This window comes from Phragmites australis, chromosome 7 (assembly GCF_958298935.1).
Source record: "Phragmites australis chromosome 7, lpPhrAust1.1, whole genome shotgun sequence".
In the NCBI taxonomy this organism is placed as follows: domain Eukaryota; kingdom Viridiplantae; phylum Streptophyta; class Magnoliopsida; order Poales; family Poaceae; genus Phragmites; species Phragmites australis.
Window position 1 is genome coordinate 20,942,339 of NC_084927.1, and position 25,414 is coordinate 20,967,752.

Here is a 25,414-nt window from a genome sequence, read left to right on the forward strand (position 1 = left end):
TAGGATGAATAACACAAAGTTCTCCCTGCAAAAAGCAAAACGAGAATAATCCAAAGGTTTTGTGAAAATATCTGTCAATTGGTGTTCAGTATCCACTTGGAGAAGTTCAATGTTTCCTTTTTCAACATTGTCTCTAAGAAAATGAAATCTGATGTCAATGTGTTTAGTCCGAGAATGTTGCACAAGATTTTAGCAATACTTATAGCACTAGTGTTATCACAGAAAAGTAAAACACTCTCTAAATTAACCCCATAATCTTTAAGTGTAGCAACTATCCAAAGAGTTTATGAATAACAACTAGCAGCAGCTATATATTCAGATTCAGCGGTAGATTATGCAACAGAGGACTGTTTCCTAGATGACCATGCAACAAGAGAATTACCCTAGAAATAACATGTACCAGATGTACTCTTTCTATCAATTCTACAACCTTTAAAATCACCATCAGAAAAATCTCTTCAGCTAATAGATGAAGAAGCAGAAAGCCAAATACCAAAATCTTGAGTGCCATGAAGATACCCGAGAATCCATTTGATAGCTTGTTGATGTGAAGCGTGTAAGGAAGCTTGAAATCATGCACACAAGCATACAACAAATTGTATGTTTAGGCTTCAAGTGGTGAAGTACAAAAGTGATCAAATCATACTTCTATACTCTTTTTGTTCAACCAGCTCATCATCTTCATCAGGATCAAGTGTCGTTGTCGCTCCAGTAGGTGTCATGATCGACTTGCTATTTTTCATCTCAAAACGTCGTAGCAGGTCTCGTGTATACTTACTTTGATGAACAAAAGTACCTTCTTTGGTTTGTTTGACTTGAAGACCCAAAAAATACGTTAGTTCACCAATCATACCATGCTCTAGGAGCTTGTTTTAAACCATACAAAGCTTTAGACAGCTTGTATACATGATCTGGATATTTAGAATTTCCAAAACTTGGTGGATGCTTAACATAAATCTCTTTATTAATGTAGCCATTTAGAAAAGTGTTTTTCACATCCATTTGATATAATCTAAAGTATTTAGATGCGGCAAAAGCTAAAAGAATTCTAATAGCTTCTAGTCTAGCAACCGGAACAAAAGTTTCCTCAAAATCTAGCACTTCTATCTGTGTAAAAGCCTGAGCTACAAGTTTAGCTTTGTTTCTAACAACAACATCATCCTCACTTTGTTTATTTTTGAAAACCCATCTAGTACCGATAAGGGTATGACCTGAAGGAGGTGTGACTAGCTTCCAGACTTTATTGCGTTCAAAATTTTCAAATTCCTCATGCATGTCATTGATCCAAGAATCGCTAGTTAATACTTGTGAAACATCTTTGGGTTCAAAAGAAGCAGCAAAAGCTGAATTAGTGTGAGAATTAGAATCAATAAACATGGACCGTGTGACTCGTTCATGAAAATCTCCAATCAAATGATCAGGTGGATGACTCCGCTGAATGTGCAAAGAAGCATTAACTCTAGAAACAATCTCTTCTTCTCCTTCAACATGCTCAGATGATTTAGTAGTTTGAGGATGTCTAGTTGTACCCGAAGTAGTCAAAGGTTTCAAGAGTACGAAGGTGTCAAGGGATCTACAACTGATTGTGTCATCAGAATTGAAATGTCATCCTCCTCCTCCTCCTCATCATCATCCATAAAATGCTCTTAGACTTCCCATAAGCATGTGTACCTGTACTTGCATCACTTGGTCTAGTTCCAGGACTAGACTGATCAAAAGTAACCTCCAAAAGATTGAACTCTAGAAGGTCTAACAATATCAATGTGTAAAAATTGATATGGCGCATTTGTCATAACTATAGTAATAGGTGGATGTGAACCTGAATGTATTTTACCATGTCTACAAGAAGAGCAAACTAACTCGCTATCACTTTTAAGCTTAGGCAAGCCACGAATAAGATCTAAACCACTAACTCGAGTGTATATGACCAAGTCTACGATGCCAAAAGAACAGATCTTTAGAAACATCAGCAACAAGATATCTAAACTTAGAAGAAGGTGATGCATTAAAATCAACTTTAAAAACTCTTCCAAAACATCAGATTCTAAAAACCAGATCACCTGAAGCATCTAAAACTTTACATTCATTTTTCTTAAAGCACACCTCAAGATCTTCATCAATCATTTGTGAGATAGAAAGCAAGTTAAATTTCAAGTTCTCAACTAAAGTAACATCCTTGAACATAAACTTTTCATTTACCTGTATTATACCTTTTGCAACAACTGATGTAGAAGAAGCATCTCTAAAATTAACACTTTCAGCACAAGATGCATGTATAAGAGAGGATAACCAATTCTTATTACCGGACATGTGGCATGAGCATTCAGAATTGAGTAACGATATATTCTCCTTCCTTACTCGAGAAGCCTACAAAGCAACAAAAGATATCAATGCCTCAGTACTTGTGTTAGTAATAAAGAATTTAGGGATCCAGTACTGAGTCACTCGACTAGAAATACGAGTAAGCAAAATACGAGTAACCCGAGTAGACTCAACTTGAGAGGCTCGAGTAGGTTCAACTCGAGAAGCACTAGCAGCCTGAGTAGTCTTAACTCAAGAAGACCGAGTAGGTTCATGATGTGTTACATGAGCAGCAAAAGGTGATGATTATTTCACCCGAGGCACAAAGTGAGGTGCCACAACATCATGAGGGATAACACGTGCCTTTCGGAAATTAGACCTAGCCTTAAATTTTTATTTCCTTTGTTGTTTATCTAGTATAAAGAAAAAATCTACTAAATATCCATCTCTACCACAATGAGTGCAATTGTACTTAACTCGAGATGTAGATTTAGAAAAGAAAAAAAAGCAACATTTGCATTTATTGTAGAAGATAAAAATCCAGCAGACTTAAAAATAACTTTTTTATGTTCAGATTTAACAAGTGTTTCAAATTTACCACTACCAAGAGCCTTGACAACAGTGAGTGCATTTGTCTTTCAATGAGCATAGGGTTCAAAATATAAACCTTGTTTACATGTGCTCGACTTAGATGAATCTAAAATCAGGTTCGGATTTTTCTTTTGCTTAGAAAAACGTTCTAGAGTTTCTTTTAAATATTCAACCTATTTAAAAAGAGCTAGACACTTATCACAAGCAACATTTATGGGTTTCTTTTATTTACGACAATTAGAGCATGAAAGAACCTCATGAGTATTCATGTCATTAGCTATTTGAGAAACTCTAACATTAGCATCATGCAACTTCAATTCAAGAATTGAGCAATTAGAACAGGAAGTTGAATCAAGCAAATCAGACGTTGAACAAATAGCATTTTAACATATTTGCAATTCAATACAACAAGTTTCTCAATTTCTTCTCTAAGCTTCTTACGAGTAGAAACATGAACATTTCTAAGAGAAGTGAGATCAAAATAAATTAAGTCACATGACTTGCAAGCATCATCATCAGGAATTAAAGTTTTAAGTCTTACAATTTCATAATTAAGTGATTCAATTAAAATATCATATTTCTTAATTTTCTTGTTAGATTTCTCTAAGAGTGTACCAAGACGAACAACACCATTAGATAGATCATCATCGTAAGTAGGTAATACCTCATTTCCATCGCTGTCAAGTTCATACTCGATTGAGCTTTCTTTGTTGCTTGCCATGAGACACAATCCAGTCAAATCACGTAATGTCTTGCTCTTGGATGTTGTGTCATCCTCGCTGTTCTCCGAATTAACATCACCCAAGTTGACTTGTTCAAGTGCTAAAAGACCTTGATGCACAACCTTACGGTTGAGAAAGCTCTTCTTTTTCTTTTCACTGAACGAGCGCTTCTTTTTCTCCTTCTCCTCTTTTGATGCCTTCTCTGTAAACTTAGCACAACTGGAACGAATATGGTTGAGATCACCACATTCATAGCATCTTTGAGGACTTCCACTTCCTCTCTTCCTCATACGTACATTTAACAGCGCTTTAGAGAAATGAGTAGAGAGTAGTGCTAAATCTTCTTCAGGAATCAACTCAAGCTGATCATCAGTTAGTGAAGATATAGAAGATAATGAAAAGCTTGATGAAGAAGATTCAATATAAGACATGGTGGGTTGAGAGACCAAAGCAATCGATTTATTAGCGTTTTTTCTAGCAAAGACGTCTAGCTCATGAGTTTTTAATTTAGAATAAAGAACATCTAATGTAAATGTACACATGACAGTAGATTCTCTAATAGATGTCACATTCATCTCCCATACCGACATGTCTAAAGCTCCTAGTAGTTGTCGTGCATTTTCACAATCAGTATATGTAAGATTAACAGCACGCATATTGCTAAGAATCTTATTAAAGCGAGAAAAACATCATCAAGATACTCATCGGGTTTCATCTCAAATTTCATGTATTCTTTCTATATAAATCTTGACGTACCTCTTTAATGGTAGACAAACCTTCATGGTAATCATAGAGTGATTTCCATACCTCGAACGCTGATTTGAGATGTATCATTCGGTCGAAGTCACTCCTTTTCAAGCCTTAGATGATCAAGTACCTTGTCTTGCTATTTGCCTCGACTGCTGGCATGTTATGTGCCATCACTTCATTATTCTCCGAAACCACATATGGCTTGTAGACCTTCTCCCAAATTGCAAAGTCTTGTGCTTGAATGTAGGTCTCCATCTTCGCCTTCCAGAACTGAAAATCAAATCCATCAAAAACACAAGGTTTTATGGAATACCTATCTAAAGCTATGTTTCTAATTACTGATTAAGATCAATTAGAAAGGATTAAGGCTTTGATACCAATTTTAGGATCAAATATGCGCAAAATACTCAATCAGAGGGGGTGAATGATTGTAGAAACCAAATTCAAAGATTAACTCACCTAATCGATTTAAACTCGGTATTCCACTCAAAATATATTGTACACGCAATAGTAAAAACAATGTATAGAAAAATTTGTTGATCTGATTACCCTCAAATTTAGACAGAATGAACTAGATTCAAATACAAAACTATTTCAACAAGAATCGAGTTAATCATATATGTGGATTAAGAATTATGCCTAGTCAAAGCAGACTATATCAATCAGAATCGAGTAGATCAAACCTAGTCGAGTTGACCAAAAAGCTATTCGAGATCAAACCAAAGGCACTCGAAATTTTCTTAGATCAAACACTATATATTTTAGCAAGGTTTTGGATGGATTAAATCAAGATGAAACTTGCTAAAAACACAAAATTAATTAAAAACCAAAACCAAGCACGCAGAATATAGAACACAAAGAAAATTGCATAGATGAGTTTACAAGATGACTCTCCAAAGCATCCAATAAGGATTTTCACAAAATCCAAAACCCTAGACAGATCAAAAGTCTGAATCTAATCTCGTTCTTGGCGCCCACCTTCCTGATCGAGACCCTCTCAATATATAGCCCTCCAAACCAACCTTGGTTTGGAAACAATCCTGGTCGTATCCTACCCGGACACAAACCATACGAAAACACGTCCACCCATAATCAAATCTAACTCGTGCTTGAGTCCAACTCCAACTAACACTCGATTCCTTATGAGGCTGGACTCTGCGACCAATCTGACCACAGCTTGACCTCGTTATGTACTCGAACGACTCCATCATCTGAACACACAATCTGGTTGCCCACAACCTCGCGTACGTCTGCCCTTCTCGGCAATGCACCTAGTCGCACAGATGCAACCTTACCTTCACGTATATTGTTCTCTAGTCTGAACGTCCCACATGACATCATCGATCACTAGAATCTCAGTTCCTCTCTGAAGCTAGTTCCAAACCTCAATTCCTCCCTGAAACTAGTTCAATCCCGTCATCGACCACGTTCGCCTTCGAGCAACACTTGCACATGAATCAAACAACAAACGAGTATGAGCACAAGTTCTTCCCGGCTTGACTAAAGATCAGTTCACGCAACACTATGCAAACTCCAAGCAAAACCAACATGCTAACATAAGGAAACCCAACTACTGATAGCGCATCAAACCATCTATACTATCCAAGCAATATCTTAGCAACTCAAGAACATCATCCTAATGTCATTATGCTAAATAACTTTGCTTTGCCAATTTCATTATTCAAAACAATTTTTCATCACATGATCTCACAGATGTGGTCGGTCAAAATGCTTATCTTTGCTGGCCAAGTCTTTAATCCCTCGAGGCCTCATTTCGTGTACTAGTGGGGGAACTGACAATGAGTAGTATAGAACTACCATATTCAGATACCACGAGGTTTTTCGTCATTATTGGTGCATATCTTTATCCCCGGGAAGGGAATCCCTAGATGCATGGAAACTACCCTCAGATACCAGGGATATTTCATAAACAGGAAAGCTTATCTTCAAGAACAAGAAGGAAGAACTTTAGAGGCAATACGACGACCCCCTATATATATAGAGTTATGTGACCCTACAGAGGACAAGTCGACTCAAGCACATAGAGGTCCATAAACGCCATTGAAGCATGCAAAAGCCCTAACCCTCCAAGCCTTATGCGGTTAGATCTGTATTAGCATCTCTCCCTGACTACACGTAAGGGAGTTTTTCAACTAGATTTAGATTCATCTAGGCTAGCCACGCATAGGGATGGTGATTTATCCCGATTACCTGTTTACCCATGGGTAAATACCCAAATAGGGTAGGGTATGGGTAGCATTTGGTACCCATGGATACATTCGTGGGTGGAAAATATTACCCGATGGGTAGACAGATACAGGTATGGGTAAGGTATAACCATACCCACAAAACTCATATACCCGTAAACTCTATGACAGGTGGGCCCTAACCCTCCAAACCTTTATAACTCTCGTCCATTCCTCAGCCTAGCTGCCACACGCACACATGCTCTTCTCCCCGCTGCCCCCACCGCTAGCCCCCTCCCAATATCTTCCCCCGCCGCCCCCACCACCAGCCCCTCTCGATCCATTCTTCCCACAACCCACTACCCCCGCATCAAGGCAGAGGCCCGCAGCGCCAACCCGCCCCAGTCCCTGGTAGTGGCGCCGAACTCCCTCGCCAAAGACGATGACTGCCCCGACTAGGAAGCACCACTGTCGATGCCACATCCGCCCACCAAGCACAGGCGTGACCCCCGGGCTTCCATGCCACCTGGTTGGGAGCTACCCGCCCTGCCCCCATCGACATGCCTGGTGTCGCTGCCTCGCCTGCCCCCCAACCCTAGCTCATGGCATGCACGACAATGGAGCTGGCGGTGGCACCCTGTGACACGTAGCTAGCAACGGCGTGGGCATGGCTGGTGGAGGCACGGTGGAGAGCGAGCAGAATGGAGGTGGCTTTGCTGCGCATCGCCAGACACCGTTGTTGGCCCTTTGCCTCTTCAAGTAGTCCTGCTGCTCACAAATCTCATATCTACGGCAGCTGCCTGTGGGTATGCCTGTGGGCGACGGGTTTGGGCTCATTTGTTCACCCATGGGTGCTCACGGGTATACCCGCGGGGAATGATAAATTTGGTGGGTACGGGTATAGGCGAGCATTACCCATACCTGCCACACCTAATTACCATCCCTAACCACGCACCCCCTTGTAACAGTCTCAGAGAATAATACAAGAGCAATAGGTGTTTTGTGTGTGAAAGGACAATGATGTCGCCTAGAGGGGGGTGAATAGGCGATTTACAAAAATTCGTCCCCTTTTACCGTTGGCCTAAACTTGCAGCAGAATATAAATTAACGGATTTTTCACAAGAGAAAAACCTAAATATGCTAGGCTCAACTAGTGCACAATCACCCTAAATAAGTGTGAAAATTACAATCCGAAAGTGACAAAAATTACTCTAATCTAGCGAGAGATATGCAATAAAACTTAAATTGAAAAATGCTTTAAAAAACACTGTTCATATGTCTGAAATTACTGTTCATCCGGATACTCCGGTGAAAACCGGATTCTCTGGGTTGTACAGGTCCGGAAACTCCGGTGAAGGCCGGATTCTCCAGTTTCTGTACAGAACAGAGTCCGAAACTGAATAAAAAAGGATGGGCAGAGAGTTCTAGCTCAAACCAAGTGATGTCGTGTGTTCCCGGAGATGATTCCAAGTAGATTCACAGAGAACCTACACTCAAATACACACAAACAAAAAGATCGAGCAATATGCACAAAGATTTGAGCAAGAACTTAAAAGTAAGGAAATAAGAGAGGATACACAAAGATTTGTTTCTCGAAGTTCGGATTCACCACCGTGAATCCTACGTCTTCGTTGATAAAGCTCCAACGAGCCGGGTCTCTTTCAACCGCTTTCCTCTCCAAGCTCGGTCACACTTGAGCTTGGCTTCCACTAACTTGATCTCTTCCCTTCCGGAGGTGAGATCGACCTTCACAAACTTTCCCACGGCTCACCACAAGCACGGGAGCTCACCGGCGACACCTAGCCGGCTAGGAGGCTTCACCTCCAAGAGTAACAAATGCTTCGAGAACTTCTTGTCGAGAACTCAAGTGCTCAAGATTGGATTTTAGCTCACATGCACACAATCTTCCAATCTCACAACCCAACTCTCTTTTGTTCTCAAATCACACACTAGATTGGAGTGGGAAGGAGTGCTTTTGGCTCTAGAGGATGTTGTTTTCGTGCCCTTTTCAACAGCCCCAAAAGATGGGGTGAGTTGGGTATAAATAGCACACTTCAAAAAACTAGCCGTTACTGTTCTGACACACCTACCCCAAAGTATCCGATGAACACCGGAGTCTCCGGCCTAAAATCCAAAACGGCGTCAGAACGGTCACAGAACTGTGTCAGAACTAGCCGTTATGCTCTTTTCTGGACTTTACCGGAGTATCCGACCTACACCGGAGTCTCCGGTCGGCACTTAACACAGAAAACAGCCCCGGAGACTTCCCGGAGTCTCGTCTCCGACCACTCCAGGTACCGGAGTATCCGGACTTCACCGGAGTCTCCGAGAAAAGCACAGCTGACCTCCAAAAAATATCGTTAACTTTTGATCCCGGAGTCTGATTTCGACAATTTTGGACTCTATGGAAAGCTTATTCAGAGGGCTACACATCCCAACTGAATTTATGACTTAAAACACATAGTATCAAACTAGGAACACTCCAAAACCCATTTTAAACACTTCCACACTTCCCGCTCCGGACTCTTAACAAGAAACTCTCACTTTGGGTTTGGTTGGGAACTCTTGAGCACTGAGATGTTATAATTAGCTCATGTTGCATTCCTCTTAATAGTGCGGCATACCTATACTCAAATTCAAAGATAAAACGCATTTGAACCACTTTGAGCATTTGAATACTTTCAAGTACCGCTTCTTACTTTCAAACCTTGAGGGTTGCCAACTTCCATATATTCTTCACTCCATCTCTTCTTGATTCTTTATATGATTGATGTGAATCATCCATAGCTTCCCATGGCCTCGCACAGTCCATCGGCACAAAGCCTTCACTCGCTCTTCACCACCGCCTTGGTCCTTCAGCGCCAAGCCATTTGCTTGCCCTTCACCATGGATGGTCCATCACAGCCGAGTCTTGCTTGCCCTTCACCGTCTTGCCATAGAAAACCACTTTGTATTCGACATCTTCAAGGAATTCATTTTATCAAATATGGAGTCCACTCTTGTTCTTCACTCTTGGCATATATGATTTCAATTCAACTTATGCCTTCTTATGGATCCTAACCCCAACTCACTCTCAAACACATAGCACACGGGTTAGTCCATAAAACTAAATTAACAATTTATACCTTTAGTCACTTAGTCTCCACAAGTGACTTAGCCTTCATGCTTATTGTCATTCATCAAGCTTCTTCTTCTCTTTATGAGCATCACCAAGAGCTCATTTATCTAGATGCATATTTCTCCTCCATGCATCACATCCGAGCATCACCTAGAGCTCATTCATCTTGATGTACTTTCAATCTTTCCATTCACCTAGAGTTCATGCATATCTCTCATCCATGCATCACCTATGGAACAACCTACTAACAAACTCAACATCATTATTAGTCTATAGGTATTGTCATTAATTACCAAAACCACACATAGGGGCTAGATGCACTTTCAGTGTGTTCCGTGATTCATCTACTTGAAGCATCCACTACTATTTCTACATGTTCGTAATATCGGTGGTTCACCAATCATCAACAAGAAGTGTGTCTAGGGTTAATCTCTGATAATATTTTCGGGGTATACCAAACAACGGGCGTGTGATCAACATTTCGATGGATGTGTGTGTGTCAAAGGAAACTCAAGAACACAAAGAATTATCCATGTTCAGGCCTCCCGTAAGATAACAGCCCTACGTCCTATGTATTTTCTTATGACTTGGATGAACTTATTACATAATTAGTTCGTCTCTCTTACAAGCCCAATCCTTCTCCCTTTATAAAGTAGGAGGAGAGGGATACGTACAAATAGACCGTGCCAAACCCTGAGACTGGCATAACACTGATGGAGCCAACTACTCCTAGCCCATGATGACGAAGGGTAGGCAGGTCCTCCCAACTCTGGTCGACCGGTACGCCATGTCCTGTCACCGCGCACCGCACGCTCACCTATGAGACCATCCCACTTGCCTGGCCGTCCCACAGGCCATGTCCCATCCGCTGAATGGCGCCACGTTTGCCTGCAAGGCCATCCGGTATCATTTAATACTACGAGATGGAGCACTGCACCTCTGCGCCGGCCACAACTTTGCTCGCCGAGAGGAGATGCTTGGGAAAGGAAAATAATTGAGTGGATGACATTAAACAAGATTAGACTAATTAGGTAAGTACGTGCCCCGTGACCAGCAAGAGCTTGTCGCGAGGTTTCCTTATGCGATTAGAAGACTAGTCATGCCAGCCCCGCTTAGTCGCACGGTGGGGCCATAGTCATGATAATATCAACTACCGACTGTCATTTTCCAGTGTGAACCCTCATGACAGGACACCCCCTTATTCTTTACACTAACAGTAGCCTCCAAGCTCCTTCGTGGATGTAAGAGACTATGTTGTTTGCCACGTAGTCATGGTTGGGCCTGGTCGCACCACTTGGGCCCTAGGGGGACATAAGTTCACCAAGTGAGTGGTCATCGACGCGGTCCACTTTCGTTTTTGGCTCAAGAAACCACATACCGAGGGGAGTTTAAATGTCCGAAGAGAGAGAGAACGTGGGAGAGAAAACAGGAGGAAGTGGGAGAGAAAAAAGGAGGATGCAGGAGAGAGAAACATTGATTGTTGCAGGACCCGAGGGAATCTCATTTCCCCATGCGCGAATTTTTGAATTTCGAATGGACCGGTCCTCACGACAGTTGAGATACTATAACGGTCTTATAAATGGACCGTCGATGGCTCCCCACATATCCTTTTGTCATCTCCCTTAGCCTCCAACTATTTGCTCTCCGTCGTCATCCGTACTCCCGCTGTAAAGCTTTTGTCGTTACAATGGTGCCACGCACCGGCAACGAGCTAGACTTTCCCAAATCCAAGTGCAATGCGGTCAAGCTAAAGCAGATGCGCCATAACCACCTGCTCCCTCACCACCTATCTTTGGGGTACCGCCCTAGGTAGAGCGTGTCTGCTTCCCGTTAGGGGGAGATCGTGATGTTCGTCTCTTTCTTCTTGGCCGGCCTTGTGTCATCCTTCTCCGAATTCTTCACCATCGTTATCTCCTTCTGTGACATCTGTCACATCCTCCTCAACCCAAATTCTATTATCATTTTGAGCGTCTTTGCTCACAAGTGCGGGAATTTCATCGAGGTCAAGCCGTGCCTCGACCTCTTCACGTTTTTCTACATGGCCAGGTTACAGACTGGGTCGGCCACCGAAAGCTGTGGGTTTCACCTTTGCGACGGTGTTGCGGGCACCTACCTCGAGATGGGCCTCAAGTTGTAGTGGTCAGGCTGGAGAGAGGTCTGGTTCTACATTGCGACAAAAGATTTCTTAGAAAACATCCACGTGCGGGCACACCGGCGCATATTAACGAGAACTGGGGGAGCGCCCCCACGACAACACTGGAGCTACTAACCCTTGCTGCATGATTCAAGGCGCTTACGGATGCCATGCTATCGGGATTAGATGTTGCCCGTAACTTTATCAAGGGCTAGCTGTGCCCCTTGCGGTGGAGAACACATCCAGTATACAAGTACACCGGGAGTGACGATGTCACCCGGGAAAGCACCACAGGTAATACCGTAGCCATTTCCTTTGCGTTCATTCTTAATGATGCAACATCTTAAGTATCCCTACCATCCAGATCTTCATGACGAGGTCATCGAGTCACGGGTCAAATTCCTTATGGCGGCCACCACGAGGAAAGATGGCCCTCCGCGTGGTGCTTCAAGAATGTGTTATCTCCCTTTGTCAGAGAGTGCTCGAATCAGACTGGTATGTTTGGCATTTTCTCATAATTTCCACCTCTAGGCCTTCTCCTGGGTTAGGTTTCATAGTTTGTGTCACTACATGATCTTCCTGAGGTTGATGTCTTGCACTCGATGGTCAATGAGGTCATGGAGGTCATTCGGGAAATCAATCTTGGTGCATGCATGCCCTCTTTGTCACCCAGTATCGCCTTGGTCAGCCACCAATCTGGTCGCGATACCGACCCAGCTGGTCATGGTGATGACCAGACTGCTCAGAGCCTGGTATTGACCATGGGTGGAGGTTCTGTGAGCAGCGCCGATCAGCAGAGGGACAACCAGTCTCGCTCCGACTAGCATAGCTCTGACCAGCCTCACCCCGACCAGACTCACTCCGACCAGCCTCACCCCGACCAAACCAGGGGAGATCAGGCTGCTACTGGCCAAGCATCCACGCAAGGGGGGAAGATACCAGTGGAGGACTCAGCCTCTGCGGAAACGTCCAAATGCGCTCATGCGGCACCGACCACCGGCGACACGACGGCAGCCTTGGCTTCCCCGCCCAGCCAACCCGGTGGCTTTACAAGGACAAGACTTGTGCTCACCCCTCCACCAACACGATAAGTTCTCCGACTAGGTGTAGATACTTGGAGCTCTTTCTTAACTCCTCAATTTTTTGTTGATGCAGGTCCTCGACCCCACCAACTGCCCCATTTGTAACTCCCCTGGCACCTCAGTATGGTGCTCTAGCCCCCCAGCCAACAGTAGTTATGATGCTGGGAGCACTAGTCTTGACTCCTAGGCCTACAGAGCTGGTTCTGGAGCCCGTTCTAGCCTTTGACCTGCTTTTCTTAATCGCAAGCCTCTCCTCTTCTATCTGCAAACTAATCACCAAGAAGGAGGCAGCAAAGGATAGGTGTGTTGAACTAGAGAGACTAGTGGCCGAAGAAAAGGAGGCGAGGCTCTTGCTTCAGTAGGAGAATCCCAGGCTTCAATAGGAAAAGGTCACGCTCACCGCTCAATGTTCCGAGCTCCAAGAGAATGAGCGAAGGACCTGCGGCATTCTTGAGGAAGCCTTTAAGGCAATTTAGAGGCCCTTGAGGAGCATCAAGCTAGATGCCACCAACTCGAAGGATGAAATAACTGCACTGGGATGGGCCTATGCCATCCATGTCCTGATAGAGAAGTTTTTCCTGCTCCCAGGCATCCTGTCCATGAAGGCATCGGACAACATTGTGAAGGCAGCGAAAACCACGATGGCATACATTCTCCAGTGCTACCGCTGTCGCAACCACAACTTCAACCTCAAACTCGTCCGGGAGGGGGTCGTGACCAACGGTCCCGTAGCCACGGAGATGTTGGAGGCGGAGTGACAAAGGTCGTTGGATTATGTTGGGTCTCTCTTCTAGGTGGAGACCATCGAAGAATAGTAAACCCCAAACTGTAACTTAGCCTTGTATTATACCTGAATGAAGTTTTTTATTTCTCTGATGAGCTTATGTCATCGTTATGGTCGTAGAGTCCATGAAATGATAGCCCCTCCTTCTCGCTCTAAGCCCCCGACCACACCTGCTGGTGACTCGGCTGACCAGTGCAATCAAGAAGTGATGGCCCATTGTGAACTTAAGTTCGCGGTCGAGCAGGAGATCCTGAAGAGTGATCTTCGAGGTGCGCTGGTCCTACCCCCACTTAATCGTATGTGGTCTTAGGCAAGCCAAGTGAGACTCAACCAACTTACCCTTGCGAGGCTTGAGACCTATTTCTTTAACCAGCTTGTCGAGAAGAGCTGCTCATAGTGCAGAGAGGCAAGCACTACGAGGGAGGACGACCAGCGGCAAGCGTATTTCTATGAACGCCTAAGGCTGACATTTACCTCATTTTATTCGTTGCTCTGGGTTACAGGCGTTTAGATCCGCCCTACTCCTGGAGACAATGTGACTGGTCATGTTGAATAACGTTGGCGGCTTTCGAGAAGACGGGTGTGCTCGAGCAGAAGCTTTGCGGTAACATCAGCAACCACCTACATGCGGCCACAGCCCACGATGCCTGTCTTGACTTTGCTTGTGTCAATAAGCACTTCCCGATCTTGACCTCGCTCCAGCGATCTTCGAAGGTTTCATCGGCGTTCGAAAGACCACAGAGGAGCTTCACGACCTTGCAGGCTTATTTCATTTTGCAGCTCAGTCTCTACTTTGGTCTATCCGGTTTGACCCGTTGAGGGGTATCTTTGGATCCTAGAGACACCTTGATCAAAATCGTAAGAACCAGCCCCCAGGCATAACCTGAGTGGTTATTTTGTAATAAAATGACATGTCTTTAAGTAAATCTTCCCTAGTTCATGCAGCGAGTGGGTTCTGAGTGCTCGCTACGTTTAGGAGGTACCATAGCTTTCCGTGTCACTCACTAGTTAGGTTCGTGGCAACTAGGACAACCCTTAGCACGACGAGCTCTTCAGTGGTGACCAATGCTTGACCCAAGCTCGACCAGCGTTCGACGAGTCTTTAAAAATGTGCGAGCGGCTGCCTAAATCCCCCCAAATGATTTATTGCTTACCATATGAACGATCAGGTCACAAATACTGAAACATTTTAAAAAGGAATCCTAAGTTGTACTAGCCCCCGACCGTCTGGTCGGCAGACTAGGCGGTCAAGCTTTTGAATTGGAAAAACTCAGAATCCGTCAGGAGATCATTCTTATCTGGGAAATCATGCAAATACAGAGAATCTGGTTTTTGAATCAGAAAAAACTTAGAAGCTATGTTCCATGCTCGTCAAAAGATCCTGCAAAATAGATAAACAGGCTCATCTTCGAGCAAGCCTACACATAGAATTTGCGTAACTGGGCTATGTTCCAAGAGTCGGGTAACATCAACAAATTTGTAGGGCCCCTCCCACTTGGAGGAGAGCTTATTGCATCCTGCCATATTTTGGATTTGTCTAAGGATGAGGTCACCTACGACTAGTGTCCGCTCCTGCACCATGCGGTCATGACAGCGTCTGAAACTTTGCAGATATTGGGATGCTCAAATTAGAGCACAGTCACGAAACTCTTCAATCAGGTTTATGTCATCCTCTCATTGCGCCATCTGGTCGTCGTTTGAGTAGCTAATCACTCAAGGAGACTGAAAGGCGATATCGAAGGGGGGCATTGCTTTTGCGCCAAAGACCAGGAAGAAATGAGTTTCGACTGTAGCCCTGCTGGGGATCGTTCGCAGCGACCAGAGTATTGTGAGAAACTCGTCCACCCAGCATCTTGAATATCTCTTAAGCCAATCGAGGACCAGTATCATCCCATTTTCCCTTTTGACTTGTCTGTTGCTTTGGAGGTGCAACACCAATGCATAGCAAACCTTGATCTCAATCTCTTTGCAGTAGTCTCAAAAAGCGCTACTGACGAACTATGTCCCATTGTCCGTAATTATGCGGTTTGGACTGCCAAACCGCACTACCAACCCACATATGAACTTGATCACTGCCGCGGCAGTGGTCTTCCTGACGGACTCAACTTTGATCCACTTAGTGAATTTGTCGATTGCCACGAACAGGAGTTTGAAACTGCCAGAGGCTTTAGAGAATGGTCCCACGATATCAAGCCCCAGACAGTGAAAGGCCAAGAGAGTGGTATAGTTTGCAGTGCTTGGGCTGGTAGGTTGGTATGTCTGACATGGTACTAACATGACTCACACCGTTTCACCAGCTTGCAAGCATCCTGGAGGGTTGTGGGCCAACAGAATCCTTGCTAGAACGCTTTTCCAACCAAAGTGCGGTATGAAGTGTTACTACCACATATATCTCCGTAGATATCAGAGAGCATTGTGCTTCTCTCTTTCTAAGTGACGCATTTAAGTAAAAGGCCGTTGCTCCCTCTGCGGTAAAGGCATCCTTCTACCAGGGAGTATATGCGAGCCTACCGTGTGACCCTTTCTGCTGACACATCATCGTTAGGGACTGCTTGATTATGAAGGTATGCCAAGATTTGATCCATCCAGATCGTACCCGAATCAAGTATGGTGACCACATAATGGCCGTCTGAGGTCGACTGCACCAAAGGAGGCGTTGCCTCAAAAGATGTTGCCTCTAGTAGTTTCCCCTTCACCTGGGTCCGAAACCATGGTGGATGGTCGTATGAGTCTTTCTTCAAAGACTACGACCGGGACAGGTTTGTGAGAAGAAGCTAAACATGCTAACTCACTGGCTAGAAAGTTGTCCTTGCGAGGAACATGCTTGACCTATAAACCGATAAAGCGTCGCTCTAGCCTTCTCACTTCGGCGAGGTATGCCGTCACTATCAAATCAGAGCACTGAAACTCCTTTTGTACTTGGTTTACGACTAGTAGCGAGTCCCCTATCGCTAGCAAGCGTTTTATCCCAAGCGTGGAGGCTGCTCGCATTCCGGACAAGAGGCCCTCGTATTCCGCAATATTATTCATGGCTAAAAAACATAATTAAACTACGTACATGAGGATGTCACCGGTCAATGAGGTTAGGACCACTCTAGCCCCCGCTCCCTTCAGCGTGAATGACCCATCGAAATGCATGGTCCAGTGCTCGTCCGCCTCTGGTCGCTGTTCCTGCTCGGGCTCAAAGGACGACCATTCGGCCATAAAATCAACCAACACCTGGGACTTGATAACAATTCGAGGGACGAAAAGAATATCGAACTCTTCGAGCTCTACTGCCTACTTTGATGTTCTTCTTCATCCCTATTGTGGAGAATTTCTCTTATTAGGAGGGAGGAGATTACCTTGATTTTGTGGGACTGAAAGTAGTGTCTGAGCTTGCGAGAGGCCATCAGCACAGTGTATAGAAGCTTTTAAGCATGTGTATACCGAGCCTTTGCGTCGTGCAGGACCTCACTGACATAGTACACTGATCACTGAAGACCTTCTCGTTCAATGATCAGGATTGCGCTCGCGACCTGTGGGGTAGCTGCAACATAGATAAAGAGCTCCTCATTTGGTCAAGGAGCGGTCAATACATGAGGGGAATAGAGGTACCTTTTGAGATCCTGGAAGATCATTTCTGCTTCTGCCGTCCACAAGAAGTGGTTGCTTTTCTTCAGGAGCTTTAAGAGTGGCAGCCCCTTCTCTCCTAGCCTCGAGATGAACCTTCTCAAAGCCGACACACACCCTGTTAGTTTCTAGATTTCCTTTAACCCGATTGGGGATCCCATATGGTCGATGGCTTTGATCTTGTCAGGGATTGCCTCTATTCCTCGGTTAGACATGATAAAGTCGAGAAACTTCCCTGATGAGACTCCAAACGTGCATTTTTTCGAGTTCAGCTTCATGCGGCATTTCCGAAGGTTGTCAAACGTTTCCTTGAGGTCAGCTTCTTACCAAAACGTGAAAACGCGCCCCTACCTAGCGCGCCACTGTCGAGGGTTAATCTCTGACAATATTTTCAGAGTGTACCAGACAACGCGTGCGTGATCAGCATTTCTAGTGGATGTGTGTGTGTCGAAAGAAAATTAAGAACACAAGGAATTATTCAGGTTCAGGCCTCCTGCAGAATAATAGCCCTACATCCTATGTATTTTCTTATGGCTTAGATGAATTTATTACAGAATGAGTTCCTCCCTCTTACAAGCCCGGTCCTCCTCCTTTATATAGTAGGAGGAGAGGAGTACATATAAACAGATCGTTCCAAACCCTAAGACCAGCCTAACACTGACAAAGCCAACTACTCCTAGCCTATGATAACGAAGGGTAGGCAGGTCCGCCCTACTCTGGTCGATCGGTACGCCTTGTTCTGTCACCGTGCGCCGCACACTCGCCTATGCGACCATCCCACTTGCCTATCCATCCCACAAGCCCTATCCGATCCACTGAAGGGCGCCACACATGTCTGCAAGGCCATCCCGTAGCATTCCCATCACCGTGCACCTCACACTCGCCTGTGAAACCATCCCACTTGCTTGGCTGTCCTGCAGGCACTGTCCCATCCGCCGAATGGCGCCATGCCTGCGTGCAAGACCATCCCACTTGACGGGGCACTGCGCCTCTACGCCGATCATGATTTTGCTTGCCGAGAGGAGATACTTGGGAAAAGAAAATACTTGAGTAGATGACATTAAATAATATTAGACTAGTTAGGTGAGTACATGTCCCGCGACCAGTAAAGGCTGGCGTTTCCTTCTACAATTAGGGGACTGATCGCACGAGCCCCCGTGGTCCCACATATGCTTTGGTTCTGTCACATCAACAAGGTAGTTGCAAGTTAATAGTTTCATATGCGTTAAGGGTACAAATTAATTAACCTAAGTTATTCACCTACTCCCTTTAATTTAACCAACAACACTAGTTTCTTTTTTATAAAAAAAAACCTCAACTTAAGAAAAATAGTAATATTGATAGAACTAAAGAGAATGATAAATGCTTTTAAATTTATTAATTTGCACTCCTAGTGTGCGCAGTTCTTGCCGATGAAAGAAAGCTAATTGGACTTTCGTCGCTGAGCTAGGTTTTGCTTGCCAACCGAGGCTAACTTGTCCCTGAAAGTCAGTTTCTTAAGAGGTTCCGAACTTCAAACCTTGCCAGGCTAGGCTAGAATTTTCCTAGCCGCAGAACCAAACGTTCATGTTTCAAGGCTCGAGTGCTCTTCACGGTGGTGTGGGCCTAAAAAAAGATACTACATGGAGGCCTGCTTTATGTGGCCGGTCTTATAGGGTTTGTGTGATGTCTATTGGGCCAACAGACGAGGTCTATGCTCCATTTATTTATATTTCGAAAATAAAAAATACAAAAATAGTGTTGATTTGAAAAAATTACAAAACTAGATAGCTAGATGTAGTATTCTCTAAACCACCAATTTTTTCAAAAAAAATTATGACTATTTCGATAGTATTTTAAATTTTAAAGTAATACTAGAGAGCTAGATCATATTATCATCTACACTACAAATGTTTTTGAATTTTTCATAACTATTTCAATAGTATTTTGAATTTTAAAAGCAATGTAACACAATATTTATTGACTTTTAAATCTGTCACTCATTCCACTGGGCGACAGTATTTTAGTTTTGCAATTTTTTCAAATAGATGTTTCTTCAAAAAATCAAAATATAAAAATAAAAATTTCTTCTGCGCTCAGGACGAGAGTCTTGGTTGAGGCAACGGCACCCGGAATGCACAACGTGGGCCTGTGGGATGGCCAGGAGAGGCTAGCCAGCCCCCGCGACGACGCCGAGAGCGAGACGGACCCGCGTCCGCGCGGCGGGATCTCACGGTCAGACGTGCCAAGAACAGCTAGAAATAGTGGCGAAACGGGCAAACCCACCGCGCCGCGCCCGTCCATCCCACATCGCACGGCCGCCCCAACCGCAAGGCGCGGCGCGGCCACGGAACGCGTCCTGCGTCCACCCACCGCATTCGGATAACACCCGTCAGGCGCGCGCGCGACCGGAGAACACACCGCGCGGTGGCGTGCGGTCGGCGCGGCGGAATCGAGGCCAAAAAGAAGTCCCTTTCTTCACTCAGTTCCTCCCCTCGCATCGCGTCTCCGACCATCAGCCCCTGCTGCCGCCGCCGTGCCGGTTCGGTTTCCCCTCCCTCGCCTCCTTCCTTGCGTGCCGCCTCCACTTCCCCTCCTCACTTGATTCCTGAGCCAAGTAGCGGCGGTAGCGGCTGCCATTTTCTATTCGATTTCGTGCCGATTTACAGCCGCACCTTGCAGCAGGTTGGAGGAGGAGCCCATAATTGAAGAAGCATCCGATCGTACACTGCCGAACCGATCGAAGGATATAAAGAGGAAAAGGCAGTTCGCTGCTTGTCGCTGCGGATTCCGACGATGGAGGCGTGCTGCTGCTCGTCCTCGTCGGCGCCGTCCGCGTCCATCCTCGCCACCCCCGGCGCGGCCCTCCGCCGCCGCTTCTCTGCGTCGTCGGTGGGCAGGAGGGCGGTGGCGCTGACGCCGGCGCACCCACTGCGCGCGTCTGCGATTACGCTGGCCACCGCGGCCGCGCCGCGGCGGCGGCGCGGGGTCGTCAGGGCGGTGTTCGAGCGGTTCACGGAGCGGGCGGTGAAGGCGGTGGTGTTCTCGCAGCGGGAGGCGCGCGGGATGGGGGACGAGGCGGTGGCGCCGCACCACCTGCTGCTGGGCCTCGTCGCCGAGGACCGGTCCGCGGCGGGGTTCCTCGGGTCTGGGGTCCGCGTCGAGAGCGCCCGCGACGCGTGCCGCGCCGCCCTGGGCAAGGGCGGGCCCGCGCAGGCGGCCACTGGGCTGGCCACGGACGTGCCCTTCTCGGGTGCCAGCAAGCGCGTCTTCGAGGCCGCGGTGGAATTCTCCAGGAACATGGGCTGCAACTTCATCTCGCCGGAGCACATCGCGCTCGGCCTCTTCAACCTGGACGATCCCACCGCCAACAACATCCTTAAGAGGTTGGTGGTGGTATTCTCTTCCATACCCCCCAAAAAGAAACCCTGCTATTTTCCCATCTTATTTGGCCAATGATTCACAGTAATGTGATCAACGATCAACAAGACAACAACCTCTTCATCACCAAATAAGTAAGCAATGCGCCTGTTTTGTAGTGTTACAAATGCACTCAGTCAGTTAGTCACAGCTAGAGTCAATCAGCTAATTAACTTATAGATAATGTGGGACATATGTTTTCTAACTAATTGCACCATATAAATAGATCATTAGAAAACTCAGCAGCCTGGCAGCTGGGAATTCAATCGAATTTACCCAGTAGCTAGGACCGATTGAGGTGGATGACCAGACTGGTGGATGCAGACTTTCCAAAGAAATGTTTATTCATCTTAGCGGAATATAGATAAAAGTTTGTCCTGTTATGCTTCTCATTGTTTGTGGATTTTACCGACACATTGTGTTTACTGTAGCTTAGGAGCAGATCCAAGTCAGCTAGCAAAGCAGGCACTTACTCGAGTCCAAAGGGAGCTTGCCAAGGATGGCAGAGAGCCTGTGGGATTATCTTCTTTCAAAGTGCGTGAGAAATCTACCCCTGGAAGCGGCAAGTCTGCAATTGTCAAATACTCGAATAAAAAGAAAGGTAAGGGGTTGAGCTACTTCGTTGGAGTTTATGCCACTATTCTTGATAATAGAGCTCATTGAATGAATGGACTTGTTTTATTTTGTCATTTCAGAGAAGAGTGCACTAGCTCAATTTTGTGTGGATTTGACCATGCGAGCAAGTGGAGGATTAATTGATCCTGTTATTTGTCGCAAGGAGGAGATTGAAAGAGTAGTTCAGATTATATGCCGGCGAACAAAGAACAATCCGATTCTTTTGGGTGAAGCAGGTGTTGGTAAAACAGCTATTGCTGAGGGCTTGGCTCTTAAAATCGCTAATGGAGATGTTCCCATTTTCCTCGTGGTAAGATCCTGCAACCGGTGGTGGATTCCCAGTTTCCCACTCATGTTTATTGTAATATTTTGCTCACACAACTGTAGTTAATAGTTACCACTTGTTTACATTGTTTTACAGGGAAAGCGTATATTGTCACTGGATGTTGCTCTACTTATGGCTGGTGCAAAAGAGAGGGGCGAACTGGAAGCCAGGATTACTAGTTTACTACGTGAAGTGCGTAAAGCAGGTTATCTCGCTCGTCCACTCCACTATGAATCATCAGATATTGAACTTTTTTTCTTGGTATACAATCTTTAAAGAGCTCCAAATTTCATGCAGGTGATGTTATTCTCTTCATTGATGAGGTTCATACTCTTATTGGATCTGGAATTGCTGGAAGAGGAAGTAAGGGAGCGGGCCTTGATATTGCCAATTTGCTGAAACCTGCACTCGCTAGAGGTGAATTGCAGGTATGAATTTTACAAAACAATCTCCCTGAGTCTATGTTGCCCTTCTTGCTTTGCACTTAATGTGTGTCACTTCCCAAATAAGCAGCATTGTGCATGAATTGCATCATTTTACTTTCTAGATGTGTTGTTTGCATATTGCCCTAATATTTTAGGTAAACATCCAATGATATCATATGAGTTCCTTGGCTGCAATTTCTAAACAGACAGAGTATACCACTCATGCACTGTGTACATTTTTTATAATTAGAGAAGCATGCATTCTCTATACCTGTAATCTGTTGAATGCATAGCCTATCTGCGATAAAGGTTTCTTGTTTTGTGAAAGAACATCTACGAGGAATAGTTGTAAAGTTAATTAGTGGTTGGACTGATGCTTCTTGTACCACTCTTGTTATACTGTTTAGTGTATACTTTGTCACTTGAGCAAAATTCCATCCTTACGAAGATGTGTAAAATGTTTATGAATATCATGGTCATGATCCACATCCATGCTGAGGTAAAACAGGTTGTTTTGTCAATCTGTGACAGAATAACAAGTGTTTTATATGCCATCTAGCTGTTCAAGTTCATTTTTATTCCCTGTGATTATTCTTGTCTTTGCTCACAGTGCATTGCATCGACAACTCTGGATGAACACCGGTTGCATTTTGAGAAGGATAAGGCTTTGGCCCGCAGATTCCAGCCAGTATTTGTAAATGAGCCTAGTCAGGTAGCTCAGATTCATTTTCCAGAAGTCACTTGGTAGGATGGGTATTAGTTCTCTTGTTAATCCTTTGTACTCCCTGCAGGAGGATGCTGTGAAGATATTACTCGGTCTGCGTGAGAAATATGAGACTTACCACAAATGCAAATACACTTTAGAAGGGATCAATGCAGCAGTTTATTTGTCAGCAAGATACATCCCTGACAGACATCTTCCTGATAAGGCTATTGATCTGATTGATGAAGCTGGTAGCAGAGCCCGGATGGAGTCATTTAAAAGGAAGAAGGAAGAGCAGTGCTCTATTCTCTCCAAGTCACCCGATGAATATTGGCAAGAGATTAGAGCTGTGCAGGGCATGCATGAAGTGGTAATACAGCATTTACAATAGAGCAGTTGCAACTTGCACATATACCATATACTGATGAATGTTTAATATTTCATTGTATATCACATTTCAGGCACTAACTAACAGGTTGAAGTATTCTCTAGATGAGAATGAAAAAGAGACCGATGTTAATACTGAAGTACTAGATGAGAACACGATTGCTTCAGCATCTACACCGCCAACTAAAGCTGATGAGTAGGTTTTCTCATATCATACATACTAGGATCCGCATCCTGCAACTAATCACCATAGAATTTATAATCACTCTTAACGTGCAGACCTGTTCTGGTTGGGTCAGAGGAAATTGCAAGAGTCACATCATTGTGGTCAGGGATACCAGTCCAGAAGTTGACTGCAGATGAAAGAAAGCTTCTAGTGGGACTAGATGATGAACTCAGAAAGCGTGTCATAGGTCAAGATGATGCTGTTGTGGCCATATCTAGAGCTGTGAAGAGATCACGTGTTGGCCTGAATGATCCGGACAGACCTATTGCTACACTACTTTTCTGTGGCCCAACAGGAGTTGGAAAAACTGAACTCACCAAAGCACTAGCAGGGAGTTATTTTGGATCTGTGGGTTACTCTTTCCTGCTTACGTCATTCTATTGTTATTTATAGAGTTCGTGACATGTTTCATGATGAAAAAGTTATTTCGTTCATTTAACAGGAGTCAGCTATGGTTAGGTTAGATATGAGCGAGTATATGGAGAGGCATGCTGTGAGCAAGCTGATAGGCTCTCCCCCAGGGTACATGGGATTCGGTGAAGGTGGTACTTTGACTGAAGCAGTCAGGAGAAAACCATTCACTGTAGTATTGCTTGATGAAATAGAGAAAGCGCATCCAGATATTTTCAACATTCTTCTCCAAGTATTTGAAGATGGACATCTGACCGACTCACAAGTACTACCCACTGATATTTGCATTATTTTTTTCTGCAAGTCTATAGAAACAATTCATGAACTGCAATTTTCAGAACTTATTTACGAAATCATGTTCCTGTAGAGCTACACTAGCAGCCAGCCACCAATAAATTCTTTTTTTTTTGCGAACACAGCCACCAATAAACTCAATAAAATGATTGCTGCAGTTCTACCCTTGTTAATTTCTTTAGTGAAACAAATTACTGATCCAACTGTAAAGATAGAAATAGATTTGTCTAAGCTGTTTCATGAAAGCAACTTACTTCACATAGGCTTTATCCTCTCAGTGGCTCCATTACGATGTGCATTATTGAACGGTCGTATAAACTACAGGGGCGTAGAGTTTCCTTCAAGAACACATTAATTGTCATGACGTCAAATGTTGGCTCGACATCAATTTCGAAAGGAAAGAGGACTATAGGTTTCTCGACCCAAAATGACACAGAGGAAACCACATATGCTGCAATGAAATCCCTTGTGATGGAAGAGTTGAAGGCTTTTTTCCGGCCTGAATTGCTCAATAGAATGGATGAAGTGGTTGTGTTCCGTCCTCTTGAGAAGACTCAGGTCTGTTGTTTTTCTACATATCATACTTATTTTATTTTGTTAATATTATGTGGTTTTAAAATATTCTATCACTTAGTTATGGAAACGAAGAAAAAAAGAGTTCCCCTTTTTGTACTTTATAGCTAACGTGATGCAATACGCTTGCACCTAGAAAAAAGAGTTCCCTTTTTGTACTTTTCGTGCATCCGTTTTTTCCCTATGTGGCAAAACGTTGTGTGTAATGTAATTGCTTGCATGTAGTTAAGCCATGTGCCAGATTGCAAATGAGACATTTATGCTCCCGACATTTTGCAGATGCTGGCTATCCTCAATATAATTCTGCAAGAAGTCAAGGGTAGGCTTTTAGCCCTGGGGATTGGCTTAGAGATATCTGATTCAATGAAGAACCTGATTTCTCAGCAAGGATATGACAGAAGCTATGGTGCACGACCACTGAGAAGGGCCGTCACCCAGCTGGTCGAGGATGTCATCAGCGAAGCAATTCTCTCGGGACAGTACAAGCCTGGTGACACGATAATGATGGACACTGACGGCACAGGGAAACCTTGCTTGATCCGGCTGAATGATCAGACCGTCCAATTGTCTGACCCCGCTTCAACGCTGTGAACATTCTAGCACCCTGTGTATAGTAGCGGCTTACCCATTTATTCTTTCACAAACTGGTACGACTCTTGATTCTTCCGTACATAGGCTGTATCTATGATCTAAATCTTAATCCAATTGTACATAGCATTTGATCCTAAAAGGTGTACATTATCTATGTCGGTCATATGATTTATGTGTGCTCCAAC

The 25,414-nt window shown here is 44.5% G+C and overlaps 1 protein-coding gene across 4 annotated transcripts; it reads left to right on the forward strand.

The window, feature by feature from the left end:
• The first annotated feature begins 19,541 nt into the window (after window positions 1-19,541).
• Window positions 19,542-25,399, forward strand: LOC133924149 (chaperone protein ClpD2, chloroplastic). Of its 4 annotated transcripts, none has more exons than XM_062369561.1 (13): window positions 19,544-19,801; window positions 19,942-20,645; window positions 21,111-21,280; window positions 21,375-21,604; window positions 21,716-21,824; window positions 21,917-22,047; window positions 22,655-22,756; window positions 22,836-23,117; window positions 23,209-23,330; window positions 23,414-23,708; window positions 23,803-24,036; window positions 24,390-24,623; window positions 24,918-25,399. In XM_062369561.1, exons 2-13 carry the CDS (start codon window positions 20,056-20,058, stop codon window positions 25,227-25,229), a joined length of 2,811 nt encoding a protein of 936 aa, XP_062225545.1. In that variant the 5' UTR covers window positions 19,544-19,801; window positions 19,942-20,055; the 3' UTR covers window positions 25,230-25,399. The 4 variants fall into 4 exon arrangements, with proteins under 4 accessions (XP_062225546.1, XP_062225545.1, XP_062225544.1 ...); XM_062369560.1 differs by having other exon boundaries at window positions 19,945-20,645; XM_062369559.1 differs by having other exon boundaries at window positions 19,544-20,645.
• The last annotated feature ends 15 nt before the right edge of the window (window positions 25,400-25,414 follow it).